This window comes from Myxocyprinus asiaticus, chromosome 48 (assembly GCF_019703515.2).
Source record: "Myxocyprinus asiaticus isolate MX2 ecotype Aquarium Trade chromosome 48, UBuf_Myxa_2, whole genome shotgun sequence".
In the NCBI taxonomy this organism is placed as follows: Eukaryota; Metazoa; Chordata; class Actinopteri; order Cypriniformes; family Catostomidae; genus Myxocyprinus; species Myxocyprinus asiaticus.
Window position 1 is genome coordinate 22,252,984 of NC_059391.1, and position 18,420 is coordinate 22,271,403.

General features: G+C 38.2%; 1 protein-coding gene across 1 annotated transcript in view; it reads left to right on the forward strand.

Annotated features, from left to right (window-relative positions):
- The window catches only part of LOC127437636 (low-density lipoprotein receptor-related protein 5-like), a 101,151-nt gene that overhangs the window by 66,902 nt on the left and 15,829 nt on the right, over nt 1-18,420 (forward strand). Inside the window, exons 9-11 of the mRNA XM_051692676.1 lie at nt 14,204-14,420; nt 14,617-14,906; nt 16,087-16,313. Coding sequence (XP_051548636.1) covers nt 14,204-14,420; nt 14,617-14,906; nt 16,087-16,313 — 734 coding nt within the window. The remainder of the gene's footprint in view (nt 1-14,203; nt 14,421-14,616; nt 14,907-16,086; nt 16,314-18,420) is intronic.

An 18,420-nucleotide genomic window follows, 5' to 3' on the forward strand; every position in this document is an offset into this window, starting at 1 on the left:
ATTTTCATAATATTTTCCATCTCCAGTGGCCAACGCTGTACACACAATCCAGCAATTCTTTCACTTGTGCATTTTTTGTGATTTTTGTTTGAGAAAACAAAATACACTCAAATTTAAGAGTTTTACAGGCGAGCAGGATATTTGTTGCAGTTTGACGAACAGCAGGAAAGCTTTTGAGATAGCTCTTTAGCATGATAGATAAAATGTTGCATGTGTTTTGTGTATTTAAACAAGAGGAAAAGTATAACACTTTGTTTCATTAAAAGTCTCTTTCCTCAAAATAGTACAATTAGTGTACAGCGCTGGATTTTCATTTGTGACTTGACTGTAACGCTCCTTACTGCAGCACCTTTCAGACCTCCATAATGGTATGAACTCCATAGAGAAAGCAGCAGAAAACACTGCAAAATCTCTTTCTTTTACATTACAAGTGAGCCTTAAAGGAATAGATCTTTTCAATGAATCGGTCAGTGTTGTTCACAAAACTCGAGTTCAACACTGACTCTCACTGACTCAGTGATCGGGCCGCAGCATTTCTCTGAGAGCAACTTACATTCTTCAAAGTTTCATACAAACGTTATCATATGAATTCAGATGAGTTGGAATGTAGCGCAAAAGTTGTCTACTTTTATGATGCTTTTGTCATTTTTGAAGCTTGAATTGTAATTGCATGGATAGAACTACCAGTGCATTCTTTGAAATTCTTCTTTTAGTGTTCCACACAGGTTTGAAACAACACAAGGGTGAGGAAATGATGACAGAATTGTCATTTTAGGGTGAACTATCCCTTTAAATGTTTGTAAAATGTGATATCTGGCACCTGTAGTCTGGATTCTCTCAGCTTTCCTAGTTATTCCTGCCCTGTAGCTCAACTGTTGCCACCACAATCGGTCTCATTTCCTGAGGGATGAGTGCCACTGTCCCACATCTGTCCAAGAGCGGGTGGTGAAGTGGTAGTCACCATCTCGCTGCTCATGTTCTGGAGATGTTTGTGGGTTATTAACTTAATAAAGTAGAGGCAATCCCATTTTATTTGCAGCAGTGTTGTGGTAAGGAGTCACCGACAGCTGTCGACTCGTCTGCTTGCAATGCATCCCATATGTAGCCCAGAGAAAACACACTGTTTCCGAATTTACAGCCAATTTCAACTTGTAGCTTTCTTGTAGGGTAAGACAAACCTCTGGATGTCCCGGCTGAGTTGCACACTTCTGCAAACAGATGCATGTATAATTTCAACTTGTAGCTTTCTTGTGATTATTATGCTGCAAACCCATTTTCCCTACGGGGACAAATAAACTAACTAACTTACTAACTTTGTCTTGTTTTAAGAACGTTTAAGATAGTTTCCTGGAAAACCAGACAAAAAATACTGGAAATTATTCTTTGAACATCACTTTTATCTCTCAGGTCATGCAAAAACAATGGCTCAATGGATTGAATTTGCTCAATATGGCTTATATAATAAATATCTGTGACTGCTATTTTTCCACTGTTTACCATGTTGATATGTGCTGCATGCTCTTAGTCAAGGCCAAGGGAACGATAACTTCTCTCTCAGGGCTCCAGTAGCTCGTGGGAGCCGTCAGCATGCGGATGACCTGCTAGAACATAAGTCCATATTTTTGCAATTTCACAACCGCCAAGTTACATCACTGAATCTTTTAGTCACTTTTTGATCCGCCAGCATTTCTCATCGGGAAGCATCTCGGCATTTGCCTCCCCAAGCTCAATCAAAGTCAGAGGAAGTGCAAACGCTGCACCGAGCGGAATGACGAGGCACAAGGGTTGGACCGGTCGGTCATTCTGTTTGAATTAAGGCAGTGCTGTTCTTGGCCTAGACAAGCAAACAACAGATAAAATAGATAATATCATCCACAGCTGAGCCGGCTCGTCAGAAGAGCCGGCCAAACCTTTGGTGAAATCGTATGATATTTCAAAGCTCACACAGAAATGGGAGGTTATTTTGCAGGATTTTATTCTTGACTTGGGTAATTTAAAAAATATGGCAGGTAGCTCCTCAGGGAACCAAAGAGAGAAAGTACATTTACGTGGTGTGCACAAGGTTTCATGTTCCCATCCAATCATTTTGATGCGTGAACACGTGCATTAACTCCATGTACATGAGTTTAACATATCTATACTATAGAGAGAAATGCTTTTTTGATGAGCTCAGCCTTCATTTAGTTGTGTCTGTTGACCCTCTCTTTCTCTTTTGCCTCAGCTCTACATTTAAGGAGGTCATGCTTTCACACTCGCTCGCCTTTATATTGAATTTGCTTGGCACCCTGGTGCCAGAACACTTTTTACAATCTGGCTTTAATAAAAGCCCCCAGCATCTTGACTTTTTTTCAGAATTGATGAGACTATTTCAGGGCTTACCTTTGTACGTTTTGTTGCATTTTCCCTCATCAAAAATAGGGTTTGTACTCTATATTCTCAAGGCATAATTCTCAGTGAAGTGAAAAAAGGACAGCCATTCTCAAAGCATAATTCTCAGTGAAGCGAAGAAAGAACAGCCAAAGAGAAAGAAGACACACCCTCTTTCAGTTTTGATGGCCATGTCTAATTGTCTCTCTAAAAATTGAATAGCATTTTTGTATGCGAGAATAAAGACCCCTGCTGACAGAGGGACCATCAAAGTGCATGTTTTTGTGCTACACAGATGCAATTTATTAGCCGGCTCATGAATCTAGCTACGTGGAACACGTGGAATATTTAGTGAAATAGAAATGACCTCAAGGATGCGTTTACTTACATGCTAATCCACCTTGACGTTACGCATACAGAAGTTTTATGATTACCACCAAAATCAAAAAAATTAAATAGAATCAAATGGTCTAAAAAACGTTCGATGTCTTTTTGGTTTGAGCGCTTGTTAAATTGTGTGATTTTGTTTCATTCCTTTCTTTGACAGTTGTGGCTAATACCAAGTTCCTGTAGTTGTATTGTTGTTGAAATAACAATGAGGTTTTTTTTTTACTAGCTGAGCTATTATCGATATCTAGAGAGCAGGATGGCCGAAATAATGCCAATTAGCAAATAAGATGTACACAAAATTGATTAAAGGTGCAGTATGTAAGATTCGGAAACCCTTGTTATTAATGACACCTGTGGCCATTAAGTGAACTGCAGCCTGTAGCTCGTGATCGCGCGCACTCCATAGGGAACAAAACAAAGAGACTGAACGTGATTCACCGGCTTCATGGTGACAGATGAGGTAGCATAATTAAAATTACACAGTTATGATCGTTTTAATACAAACTTTGAGACTGCATATTATATTTGAATCTCCAGTGCTGGAACAGGGCTAAAACAAAGTGTGGATATAGGTCTGACTATGCCAGACTGTAGACTGAAGTAATCACTTTTCTTTGCATGATACATTGACTGCATTTATACGATAGCCTATGTCGGCGTTAGCTAGCTAGCCAGCTTTATTTGGGGGATGATGACAGTAGCTGTTTATAAAATAGACTGTACATTATAAATATGTTGACACAATTCAGTATTGATGTGATTCCATCACAACTGTCATTTTGATATATCGATGCGCTATTGTTTTATAATAATAGAATGTATATATTTCCTGTATAACCAAGTACATTACACTAATGAATGGAGCTTTTTGCATTATCTTGAACATTGTCTAGCATTCATTTCATGTATTATTGTAGTTTACCTTGCTGAATAATTACAGATTAACTTTGTCAGTTACTGTGAATCAGTATACCTGGCTTTTAGTGTAAAGAGAAGATCGTTTAAATTATTTTAAAGTGACGAAGCAAGGTAGCTTGCAATTTGTCAGTGTTAGCAGGCAAGGTCAAGTTAGCTAAAATTACACAGATCAATCCTTATGGCACTATATTTCACATGCTTTGCAGTTATATAAGCTTACCTGTCCAATAAGAAGAACGCCAATTCAGGGTCTGTTTTGATCCCCAAAACTGAACGAATGTCCCTCCAGGAATCAAATACCCTGCTGATGTTCACTCTAGTTTTCACTCGACCACGATCACGTTTCCGCTTAGCCAGACGGGAATGTTTTTTTTTTTTTTTTTGGCTTACTCGTAGTTTGTGTAGGAGTCGGTGTTGTGCTGGGAGCCGGATGTTTGCTGGATTCCATCTCTAAGATAATGTTACCTAGTGTTGCAGTTTGTTGTCGCTGTTGAATAGCGGAAGCACTGAGGCAAGGCTCTCGGGAGCGCGCATAAACGTCACATCCTTTGGATTTTCCCGGCAAAAGCGACCCGCTCCCTTCGCATGAAAATCGGTCTACAGGCTTTAATAGGCAACCTAGGAAGTCCGGGAAGGGCTCATTTTTTAAGTTGCGTTTCAAGCCGTTCACACAAAAAAAAGGTAAATATTACATAAAAAATTTTACATATTGCACCTTTAAATTAAATGAACACTTTTCAAAATATTTACTACATTCATTACAACATATGAAGACAGAAAATACTGCATTGATAAATCTGTTGAAGGAGTGGGCAGTTTAAGCTAAAATTTATATTACGATATTCTAGGATGTTTTTGGTCGATGACGATATATACTTGCACACACACACACACACTGGGAGACAAAAGTTTGGAATAATGTACAGATTTGGCTCTTATGGAAAGAAATTGGTACTTTTATTCACCAAAGTGGTATTCAGCTGATCACAATGTATAGTCAGAACATTAATAATGTGAAAAATTATTATTACAATTTGAACTACTTCAAAGAGTTCTCATCAAAAAATCCTCCACGTGCAACAGTGACAACTTTGCAGATCCTTGGCATTCTAGCTGTCAGTTTGTCCAGATATTCAGGTGATATTTCACCCCACACTTCCTGTAGCACTTGCCATAGATGTGGCTGTCTTGTCGGGCACTTCTCTCACACCTTACAGTCTAACTGATCCCACAAAAGCTCAATGGGGTTAAGATCCATAACACTCTTTTCCAATTATCTGTTGTCCAATATCTGTTTCTTTGCCCACTCTAACCTTTTCTTTCAGTTTTTCTGTTTCAAAAGTGGCTTTTTCTTTGCAATTCTTCCCATAAGGCCTGCAGCCCTGAGTCTTCTCTTTACTGTTGTACATGAAACTGGTGTTGAGCGGGTAGAATTCAATGAAGCTGTCAGCTGAGGACATATGAGGAGTCTATTTCTCAAACTAGAGACTCTGATGTACTTATCTTCTTGTTTAGTTGTACATCTGGCCTTCCACATCTCTTTCTGTCCTTGTTAGAGCCAGTTGTCCTTTGTCTTTGTAGACTGTAGTGTACACCTTTGTATGAAATCTTAATGTTTTTGGCAATTTCAAGCATTGTATAGCCTTCATTCCTCAAAACAGTGATTGACTGACGAGTTTCTAGAGAAAGCTGTTTCTTTTTTGCCATTTTTTACCTAATATTGACCTGAAGACATGCCAGTCTATTGCATACTGTGTTAACTCAAAATCAAACACAAAGACAATGATAAGCTTCATTTAATGTACCAAATAGCTTTCAGTAGTGTTTAATTTAATGGCAAGTGATTTTCTAGAACCAAATTAGCAATTTAGCATGATTACTCAAGGATGAGATGTTGGAGTGATGGCTGCTGTCTAGATTTGATCAAAAATTACTTTTTTCAAATAGTGATGGTGCTGTTTTTTACATCAGTAATGTCCTGACTATACTTTGTGATCAGTTGAATGCCACTTTGGTGAATTAAAGTACCAATTTCCTTCCAAAACAGCGAAATCTTTACATTATTCCAAACTTTTTGCCCCCTGTGTGTGTGTGTGTGTGTGTGTGTGTGTGTGTGTGTGTATATATATATATATATATATATATATATATATATATATATATACACACTATATTGCCAAAAGTATTCGCTCATCTGCCTTTAGACGCATATGAATTTAAGTGACATCCCATTCTTAATCCATAGGGTTTAATATGATGTCGGCCCACCCTTTGCAGCTATAACAGCTTCAACTCTTCTGGGAAGGCTTTCCACAAGGTTTAGGAGTGTGTTTATGGGAATTTTTGACCATTCTTCCAGAAGCGCATTTGTGAGGTCAGACACTGATGTTGGACGAGAAGGCCTGGCTCGCAATCTTCACTCTAATTCATCCCAAAGGTGCTCTATCGGGTTGAGGTCAGGACTCTGTGCAGGCCAGTCAAGTTCTTCCACACCAAACTCGCTCATCCATGTCTTTATGGACCTTGCTTTGTGCACTGGTGCGCAGTCATGTTGGAACAGGAAGGGGCCATCCCCAAACTGTTCCCACAAAGTTGGGAGCATGGAATTGTCCAAAATCTCTTGGTATGCTGAAGCATTCAGAGTTCCTTTCACTGGAACTAAGGGGCCAAGCCCAGCTCCTGAAAAACAACCCCACACCATAATCCCCCCTCCACCAAACTTCACAGTTGGCACAATGCAGTCAGACAAGTACCGTTCTCCTGGCAACCGCCAAACCCAGACTCGTCCATCAGATTGCCAGATGGAGAAGCGTGATTCGTCACTCCAGAGAACGCGTCTCCACTGCTCTAGAGTCCAGTGGTGGCGTGCTTTACACCACTGCATCCGACGCTTTGCATTGCACTTGGTGATGTATGGCTTGGATGCAGCTGCTCGGCCATGGAAACCCATTCCATGAAGCTCTCTACGCACTGTTCTTGAGCTAATCTGAAGGCCACATGAACTTTGGAGGTCTGTAGCGATTGACTCTGCAGAAAGTTGGCGACCTCTGCGCACTATGCGCCTCAGCATCCGCTGACCCCGCTCTGTCATTTTACGTGGCCTGCTGTCATTCCCAGTCACTTCCACTTTGTTATAATACCACTGACAGTTGACTGTGGAATATTTAGTAGCGAGGAAATTTCACGACTGGAGTTGTTGCACAGGTGGCATCCTATCACAGTACCACGCTGGAATTCACTGAGCTCCTGAGAGCAGCCCATTCTTTCACAAATGTTTGTAGAAGCAGTCTGCATGCCTAGGTGCTTCATTTTATACACCTGTGGCCATGGAAGTGATTGGAACACCTGAATTCAATTATTTGGATGGGTGAGCGAATACTTTTGGCAATATAGTGTATATATATATATATATATATATATATATATATATATATATATATATATATATATATATATAATATACAGTAGGCATACACATTTTTATGGCAAAGTGATTCAAAAAGGTCAGAAAAAATAATTTTATTGAATTTTTCTTTTCAAAGTAATGGTATGCCTTTCACACTAGAACATTTCAGAGCTCCAGACTGCAACTAAAATGGTCGCAAATACAACCAAAAATAACTTATTGCGACTATAAATTAAAATGTAGTCACCATTGGCGACAGTCAGATCGTGTGCGTTCATATGCGGTTTCATCAGACATCATCGTGGGAGTTACTAAATACATCTGTAGTGCACCAGTGTGTCTCGTGCTGTTTTTCACCCGTTCTGTTTTTGACGAGCTCGCTGCACCGCACACAACAACAAACCCAGCGCAAGAGAGTCGTGAACAAATGACTCTTTTGAACTGGATATTTTTCATTAATCACCGAAAAGAACTGTGGGTTTGAACTCAGGAGCTCAGGTTAGCAGTTTGAATCAGATTCACTTTCTCAGCGAATCAGTTGTCAGTGAGCTCACAACTGGGAGTGCTGATATTTCAAAATCCCATGTGTATTTTGGGCTTCTTTATAATTAAAAGTCCCATATCATATATATATGAGATCAAGCTTTTGACACTTAGGACAACTGAGGGACTTGTTCACAACTACTACACAAGGTGCAAACATTCATTGATGCTCAAGAAGACAACAAACTTCTATATGCATACTATACTGTATTTTATGTAATTATCTGTAATGTAGATTGTGAAGAGCATTATTAAATAAAAAACATTTTATCTCTTATATTTGTATAAATTATGAAAGGGGTGTGAACATTTATGAGAAAAAAGGGAATGCAAGCTTATCTTCTCAACTATATACTGTATACTGTTTATTAAACCTCCGATTAATGGGTTACAGCTGTCTTTTCTTCTGCTTTCTGTCTTGTTTCTGAACAGCAATCTAAATCAAGCAATTCTGTGATCTGGCAACTAAAACAGCCATTTGGCTCCTTAATGTTTCAGTTTAGGAGCCAATGGCTTCTAAGTCATTTTTTCAGTCTGGAGCCCTGTATTCTGTACCATGCTGCATTTTGCATAACTGCAGTATGACGGTGCTTGAAAATTTTTAACGATTTTGACATTTCTCCTAGTATATACATTTTAGCCGGTTTATCTCCCATACAAAAGCTGTTGGTGGATTTTAGTATGAATGAAAGTAATAAATGAAATACCGTGTTTGTTGTTGGCCAAGTGGTTAACTCGCTGATGATCTCAAGACGGCCAAATATCAGGTCGATAGATCAGTCGATAGATCAGTCGGTACATTTAAATGCACTTTAAAAGTTTGATTTCATTCAGTTAATAAAACAATAATCATCTTTTTTCATTTTCGTGAATGCTTAAGTCCATCTGAAATTGTACCAGGCTGATTTTTGCAAAGTCTGAAGAACAGATCTAAAAATGCGATGTTATCTCGGCTTCAATGAGCATGTACACGTTAACATGATCACAAGTGGTCTCGCTATTGTGCGCATCTTTTAAAAGACAGAGGTGATGTTCTACGTTTATTAAATCCGGCTTATCTATTTTCCTTCCCTCAAATACTCGATTATGTGTTGTGTCATGTACACTTTGTCAGACAGGTGAATACCATAACTCGACTACGCAAAAACCCGCTGTAGTGAGATTATAATGGTGCATGTAAATGTACTGACTCACTAGTGGTAACTCTTGTATTTTGGTGGAACTATGGTTACCTTAGAAACATTTCATTTGACTTATTCTGATGGTTTTTATAAAAGTATCTAAGGTGTGGGTCGCAGTTCCCTCAGAGTTTTCTATTGTGTGTTTGGGTGACCTCCGAGACCTGCTCTGGTTTGCTGGGGTCTAAACGAGGCTCGGCAGCTGGCCGCTCCTTAAACACAGAGGGCCTCACTGTGCGCTGGCAACCATGCTTTTCATTGAGCCTCAACTTCCCCCATCTGGTTTCCCACATTTCACTCTTCCACCTACCCCTCCCCCCCCTCCTTTCCATACATCAGGAAGACTTACCTGGTCTCAAAATTGATAATCTTCAAATTTATTTCTTGACTAAGCACATGGAGAGCAAAGTCCAAATGTGAGGTGATCATGTCCCCAAAATGTATTTGGACACTGAAAGGGATGTTTTGGGGCCACTGTATAGACTTTTGTGACACATCAGCAAAGTTTTGAGACAAAGAATCAGTTTGATAGCACTCCACCCTTTCCCTTTTCCTTTCACTCAACTCCCTCTGAAACAACCAAGCAAGTCCGATTTGAAGATTGGGATTTGAAGAATGCTGCTAAGATGAAGTGGTGGAGTGGACAGGAGGGGTCAGTGCAAGAGGAAAAATGTCCAAAGCTGAGCAGAAAAGGGAAAACAGATGTCAGCAAGGTATGCCATACAATAAAACTCCTGATTACACAAGTGGAAAAAAATCCTACCTCACTCCATGGGAACATTGGGCCAAACCCCATTTTTTGTTTTCTAGAAGAAAGCTTGAGAAAAGACTACCTTGCATGTTTAAGACTGTATAAACTGTATCCTTCACAAATTTAGGCACTTTTAATTGCGCTGTTTGAAACTAGTGACACACAATGTGCAGATTTTACGTGCGAGTGAAAATGTTCTGGTTTAATTGATCTTTGAAGAAGTTTTTGAGTACTTACATTCCTGAGCTGACAAAACAAATTACCCCGATACCCCTGCTGTACCCATGGTGGTCTTAGCTGGTTTAAACTGGTCCCCCAGTCTGGCGGAACTGGTCTTGTTTAATTGTCTTGTAGAAGTGTTTAAAACATAGAATACAATACATGAGGCAAATGTGCAAGGTCCACAAGCCTGTGTCGTGTCTCAATTTAGCATTGTACCATAGAAACACCATTTTGTTTTTCATGTCATGTGGCATGTCACCCCCCACTACTTTCTGTCATTGTGGTACAGCCACTTTACCTGGCTGTGTAAAGGAAGTGGGAAAAACCAAACACTTCTGTAGTCATGGGGCCCCTCCTTTGTAAAAATTAAATTAAATTAAAAAAAAACCCTGTTGCGTCCTTCTCAGGAGACAGGAGGCAGCTTGAAACGCATGTTATCACATCCCTTACAAAACAAGTACTTTGGCTGATGGTACCATAGTACATGATGGTATCCGATGATAATACCATAGTACTTCGTTATATGCCATGGTATTTGCATTTTACTCCAAGGTACTTCAGTGACAACAGTAATATTTTCAAGGTTCTTCAGAGAATACAGTTTTTACCCTCATGGTAGTGTCCAAAAACCAATTGAAATACCATGGTACTTTTTCATATGTGCTGACCCTGCTCATCATGTTTCGTTCAATCATGAAATATTGTGTGGGCTCCTAATCTTTCTCCAGGGTTGAGAAAAGTCTGTATTCATCAAGAAGGTGCCCGATTCCTGCCCTTGAGACGTCTGTGTGTTAAGAGGAGGGTAAGAAAAATGTGCCATTGTGGTTTCAGCCCACTGTCTGTGTCTGTTAGCATTCCTCCAGAGTGTCAGCGCCTCCGCTGTCTCAGACTCTGTGGAAAGAGGAGGCTTTAACAACAGCTTCAACTTTCTTCCCATCCCATCCCTGCCCTTTTCCTCAAGCCTCCTCAAGTCATCTGGTTCCAGCACTAGAACACCCAACAGTCCATCCACAAGTCCACCATCTCTATCAAAGACAGTATTTTGCTATGTTCAGAATTGAACACTAGCATAATGCATTCTATGTATTTCATACTGCATACTATGTACTACATACTATTTATTTAAGTAGTATGTAATACTGTATGGAACTTGTAACTTGTCTGAAGTCCTCCCTTTCTATCAAAGACATTGTTTCCAGTTGTCATTCTGGAAATGGAAGGTCAAGTTGAGCGCGTTGCATTGTCCGATATTGTTTCTCACGCATTGAGCTTCGCTGTATAATGCACATTTTGGCAAATGTAGTTGATCATCTGGGTATTCCATGCATACAGAAAATTTGCTTACTGTGCACAGTATACACACTTCATACTGCTAAAACATTGCAAATAGTATGGTAGTATGTTATTCCAAACATTGCGTTTGCCTCATCAGTTTTCCGCCTTAGAGGCATATGTACCAGCTTCCTCCCCAACCACCCATAAGATTCTTCAAGATTCTTGATGAAACTTAACAAGAAAGGTGCTAATTTAAAATAATGTGTCCTTATATCTTTTTCTGTTTCTTTTTCATTTTTCCGCATACTTCTTTCACCACTTCGCCGGCTATTGGAAGCAAAGGTCTAAACTATAGAAATAAATCAGGTGGACACACCTTCCAGGCAGCTGTTGGCAACTGCCCCAGTAACCCCCCCACCACCACCCTCCAAACCAGTCCCCACAGGAAGAACTTGGGGTTGGGAACGACAGCGCACAGGAAGTCTTTGTTTGAAGATCTGCTTTACCCACAAACAATATGATGCATTAATACGCCTGTCACTCAGTCTTGACCTGCTCGTTTGAGCATTCATTATTCAGGGAGAAGACACGAACGAGGAAACTGTCATGGGTTTCATTCAGCAAACAAAGACATCTGGCTGCAGGCAGTTAAAGTAGTTTATTAAAAAAATAAAAAAAACATTGAATCCTTCTGCATTTCTTAGTTTCTAATTGCACAGGTATAGAGTGTCAAAATCTCCCAATGGCTTTTGCAGCATACCAAAAAATATGGATGTATTCCAGTAATGACTTCATTGTGACGTGTGTATGCAATACGCATCTTTTTAAAGAAGAAATAAACCAGCAATGCTCTTATATTTCAAAAATTCACTGAAAATGGTGAAATGAAGCAGTAAGCCACTTGGGGTTGTTTCTAGTGATTTTACCATGCACAAGGGGTGTTTTACTGTGGTAAAACCAATAATGCACAGCCTTGAGTGGCTTATTGCTTTCCTGTACTAAAAAAAAAAAAAAAAAAAAAACAGCTTTAATCAACCTAAGATGGTCTGCTGGTCTACCAGTTTGTTCTGATTTGCTGGTTTTAAAGGGGTTTAAGGCACTTGTCAGCTAAACTAGCTGAACACCAGCTTGGCCAGGCTTGGAGACCAGCTTGACTAGCTTAAAACTTCAAAGACAACCAAACCAGCTTAGATAGCTTTAAGCTTTTTTCAGCAGGCTTTAAACGACACACAAACTGCAATATGATGAAAGACACCAATGTTCAATAAATTGTTACATTTATTAATAGTAATAATCAAATTAAACAATTATTCCACCAGTTAATGGTTCATAAGCCAAACTGTAGACTGTTTATGGTTGCCAAGCAACATGGCAGCTTGGTGCATTAATATTGAATGTGCGGTCACGAAAGTATTTATCAATATTATATTGTGGCTTTAGACGTGGCTAATCCATTCAAAATTTAGAGTAAGAATTGCTGTGGAATATTGGAAAAAGACACCCATCGAAAACACATTTGGTGCCCATTTGAAGGCATTGTGTTATTTAACAGTTGCAGAAGTTTGTAATTTGTTTGGATAAAGCTGGTAGCTCTCTTTCAATGTTTTTGTTGTTGTTGTTGTTGTTGTTGTTTGTTTTGTTTTAGTTTTTTCACTGGTTTCCAGCTTTTTCCAAATGTGTTTGATTAGGTGGGTAGCATTTACTTCAAATGACACCCATTCGTCAAATGTAAAAAATGGAAAGCGGTCTATTTCTAGAGGCGTGTTTTGAGAAGTAGTAATGTCAGGACTGTTTCCAGAAACGGTAATTGCAACCTTTTCAGAAACAAACCCATTTCCCAGCAACCCACTAGGTTTCAACCTCCTGTCTGTCACTCACTCCATCTCTTTCTCGTTCTCTTTTTTTCTTAGACTCAGGCATGTCTTGGCACCACTCCCTATATCAGTTTGCTTTATTTTCCTTCTGTAATGCTACTCTTGCTACTGCAATCTTATTTTGTCACGTTCACCCGTTCAATAATCCTTGGCTGGATTATTGTGTAGCCTTCCTTTAGTGAAAAAAACTGTTCATTTTAAATGGAAAGATTCAAAGTCATGCTCGAGCTTGCATACTCTGTAATGACTTAAAATATCTACACTTCTGGCAGTTACATATTTGGTTGCTTTTTTCCACAATTGGGAAATCCTAGCTGGTTTGGATTAGGAGACTGCAATTATGGCAGTTTAAATATCTGAGCATTTGTAGATCTGTCCAATGGTGCATGTGGTGTACAGCTGTTTGGCGAGCCTAAACAGATCTAGGCTGATTTGTTCTTTTGCCATTTGTTTCCCGTTTTGAACTGTTAATTGCAGTTATTTGATCTGACCACCTACGAATGTCAATATTTTATGTATAAATACAAAAGAGGTGCGATCGGGATGTAGAGGATGTATTTGTGCTTTGCTGAATGTGTGTTAATGTGTATTTCTGTTTGGGATAGGTCATAATGTTTGACTAGTCGCTAGTTGTCCAACAACCGAATAGGACATTAGTGAGGTTGACGTATTTATTTTTGTAGTTTTGTTATTTTTATTTAATTATCTTCAGTTATAGTGATGGCAGTGTGCTTTGGTATAGCTGGTAGACAGTTTGTGCGGTAAAACTTGCGAGAAGTTGCCTCTTTAAATTCAATCCCACTGGTATTGCCATACACATTCAGATTGATGTCTTTTGCTATTATGTCATGTTTTTTGAACATCTTCCACATTTAGTAGTGTTTTTAAGACAGTTAAAAATACTTCAACTTTTAAACTGTTTTATTCCATTCAATTGTGCTCTGTTTAAAGGTCAAATTATATTTCGTTGTACCATGTGTGCCGCTAGTATACTTTGAAAGGCTGAGCGTTCGATGTATCGTAACGTAAAGTATACCCAAGCCTTAACTGTTTTTTTACACAAGAACATGCTTTATGTAAACACCCCCTAATAAATGCATCTTGCTTCCAAGTGAACTCGAAACCAACCTAGTTATTCAGGGTTTCCTTAAGAATGATTATTTGACTTGTCTGTCATTCAGGCCACCCACTGACTAGTCAGTTTTTAAAATATGTAGTTTTGTACATCGATAGTTTCTGTTTTTACCCAGCCATCATAGCATTCCCATTTTATTCACAGGTAATAAATGTGGATGGCACTAATAGGATGACCATTCTAGAGGACAAACTGCCCCATATCTTTGGCTTTACGCTGCTGGGAGAATATATCTACTGGACGGACTGGCAGAGGAGGAGCATAGAACGAGTTCACATCGCCAATGCCACCCGTGATATCATCGTCGAGCAGCTTCCTGACCTCATGGGTCTCAAAGCCACGAAAGTCATAGAAACTTCTGGTAAGATCATACGCTTTAAACACTATTCAGATCTGTTAAACCTAACCTATTGTAATGGTGAAAATCCATTCTGCAGAGTTTCCCCCAAAATTAGCACAGAAAATCTGAAAAGTCTTCAGACTCAGTCTAGGCATGGTTATAAGGATATGAGGTCAGTGCCTTTCATAAAACATTTGTGGCTTTTGTGTGTTTTTAGGCACCAATGGTTGTGCAGAAAACAATGGCGGCTGCAGTCATCTGTGTTTCCATCGACCTCAAGGTCTGAGCTGTGCCTGCCCAATGGGCTTGGAGCTTTTGAGTGACCTGCGGACATGTGTGGTGCCAGAGGCCTTCCTGCTCTTCACTAACCGCGCTGACATCCGCAGCATTTCTCTGGGCACCAACAGCAACGATGTGCCTATTCCGCTCACAGGAGTCAAGGAGGCCTCAGCGCTGGACTTTGACGTATTAGAGAACAGAATCTACTGGACTGATGTCAGCACCAAGGTACGGAATGAGACTTTTTATTTTTTATCACATTGATTAAAGTGTTTTTTTTTTTTTTAATTTTAGAATTTCTTTTTATTTTTTTTTATTTTTTTTTAGGATGTTGTGGTTATGATTGCTTTAGACATTTCAAACTTATACTTGGTGTCACTAAACTGGATTTCAAAAATAATGACAGTTGTAAAAGTTTTCCCAGGTTTCCGAAACACTCCCTCATGTCTTCCATTGGTCGTACAAGTAGATAGTCCTGCCCCCTACTCACACAATTGTTTTTTAATGTTTTTTATTTTATAACTTAAATTGTTATATGTAAAATACATTTACTTTTTTAAGTACTGTGAATTAATTCCATTTTTTGTGAACTATTCCTTTTTAGCTGGGATAGGAGAAACATCAAAGAAATCACTCGCGTCACATTCAATTTCGACTTTCAGAATTACTCATTAAATTTCAACTCTCAGACTTGCGCATAAACCTCAAAGTAATAGTAGAGTGAGGATTCTGAAAAGTTTAATCATCGATTTTTACCTCCGGATTGGATGATGATAAAGCAATGGCATCAGTGCCTAGCCGAAAGCAGCTGTTGGTCTCGGATATAAAACGTCAAGGGAAAGATTCCAGTGTCTTCTAGTAGATTCAAATAAATGCAGCGAAGTCCAACATATTTGATCTCAATAGCTCTAAAGCAGCCTGTGGGCCTACTGTCTTTTTGGATTTTACGACAATTACATTTGTAGTATGGTTTATAGGGACCATTATCTTGGAATTTAAAACATTGTTATGGTTATGATATACAAATATGGTTATAATTGAGAGAGACAAGAAAGTTTACAAATGTCAAGTCAACAATTATACTTTTTAAGAGAGATTCTGTTGGTATCATGCAGCCATTTATCCACTCAAGAGGTAGGAGAAGCTTCAAAGTTTTTATCTTCTGGGAAAACTGACCAAATTATTGATGACTCATCTAGAACCCATGGGCGTATTTAAATTTTTGTATTACATATTTACACCTAAAATGAGCATTTCCCTCCCCCTTATACCACTTGCCTCTGACAGGAAAATAGAAACAAAAAACGTCAACATAGAAAAGAAAACTGTGCTTGTCAAGTCATTTCATAGGGTATTTATGTTTTTGCATTAGCACTTAGCGGCTAACTTGATTGGTTTTTTTTTTTAGACTATAAGCAGAGCCTTCATGAATGGCAGTTTGGTTGAACCAGTGATTGAGTTTGGTTTGGACTATCCAGAGGGCATGGCCGTGGACTGGATGGGCCGAAACCTCTACTGGGCTGACACTGGTACCAATCGTATTGAGGTGGCTCGCCTGGATGGCCAGTACCGACAAGTGCTGGTCTGCAAAGACCTGGACAACCCTCGCTCTCTTGCTTTGGACCCAGCTAATGGGTATGATCAATTTCTTCAGTGCATTACAGCCCTAAATTTTCAGTTGTTTCTAACAAATTACTTTTTGAAGCAGGACATATTTATTTACTTCAGCTATTATTTCTGTGGTGAAAAACCATCGTAAATGCTGGTCTTAGCTAGTGAATAAGTATACTAATCAATAATTACCACAACGTTTAATATCTGCACATAAAACCCATGCATACTCTCACACTTAAACCCACACTCAGTCATTGGTATTACAGCACTCCCTTAGGGCATCAAGTTGTATGTGTGGAAGAAGACAAGTGGCAACATGCCACAGTCCCTGTATGTGGCTCACAGGAGTGAAGTCATGTCCTCAAGCACCCAGCAGGCATTCCTTTGGCTTCTGAAGAACAACTGTCTCTATTAGCCTACACATTCTTTTCCATTGTCTCTTCTCACCTTAACACTGAGAGGTGTTGACTCAGTTGACTCTTAGCCCAGTGGTGTAAATGAGTGGGTTGAGGGAGTGGAAAGACATTCTTTTCAAATCTTGCTTACCTAATAGTGGGAAAGCCTAATATCTGTATCGTTTAACACAGACAGCTAAGGAGGTAGAGCACATGGCACTGTCCCCTTTTTGTTTGTGATGTGCTATTTATTTATTTATTTATTTAAATATTAATAACTAAATAAATCAAATAATAACCTCAATTTCAATAAAATGTTCTTACTATTGGTTAAATATGAAATAAATATGAAATAAGATGAATTTGTGTCATTTTTATTTTAATAGAAAGGAATAATTAATAAATCAAAACTAAACACATATGTAGTATTAATCCAAATATCTATTTTTGTAATAAATTAAATCAAATAATAACTTCAATTAATAATTTAAATATAAATAATACATTCTTAATATTTATTCAATATTTAACACAATTTCGTTTATTTTGATAAGTTGTTTATTTTAACATTAATAAATGTTAATTAATAAATAAAAACTAAGTATATGCCATTAATACAAATATCTATTTAATAACAGATGTTAATTTTAATTATTAATATTTATTAAATATTAAATTAGATTAAATTAGTTTATTATGCTGGTTTGTGTATTTAAAAAATAAAAATAAAATGGTAATTAATTAATAAATACTATATAAATATGTACTATTAAGACAAGTAATTTTTTATAAATAGTAAAAACTTAATGAATCGCATATGTTAAATATTAATTAAAAAATTATTTAATAATATTAAATACAATTTATTTAGCTTATTATGCTACTTTGTGTATTTTAAAATTGAGTAAAATGTATTAATAATAATTCAAAGATAAATAAATACACCGATCAGCAACATTAAAACCACCTGCCTAACATTGTGTAGATCCCCCTCGTGCTGCCAAAACAGCGCCAACCCGCATCTCAGAATAGCATTCTGAGATAATATTCTTCTCACCACAATTGTACAGAGCAGTTACCTGAGTTACCGTAGACTTTGTCAGTTCGAACCAGTCTGGCCATTCTCTGCTGACCTCTCTCATCAACAAGGCATTTCCATCTGCAGAACTGCCCCTCCTGGATGTTTTTTGTTTTTGGCACCATTCTGAGTAAATTCTAGAGACTGTTGTGCGTTAAAATCCCAGGAGATCAGCAGTTGCAGAAATACTCAAACCAGCCCATCTGGCACCATCAATCATGCTACGGTCCAAATCACTGAGATCAGATTTTTTCCCCATTCTGATGGTTGATGTGAACATTAACTAAAACTCCTGACCCATATCTGCATGATTTTATGCACTGCTGCCACATGATTGGCTGATTAGATAATCACATGGATGAATTGCTGTTCTGAGATGTGGGTTGGCGCTGTTTTGGTGGCATGAGGGGGACCTACACAATATTAGGCAGGTGGTTTTAATGTTGTGGCTGATTAGTGTGTGTATTATTAATAAAACATTTTTTTTTAAATAATAATATATTTATCAGAAATCATTTGTAATAATAAATCAAGTAATTAAATAACTAAATATTTACTATTAATACAAATATGTCAAATGTAGGTATGTTTTAAAAATGTAATTTTGGTGTATTCTTTGGTTCTTAGTTTTCTTTTAAGCAACCTGAATATTTTC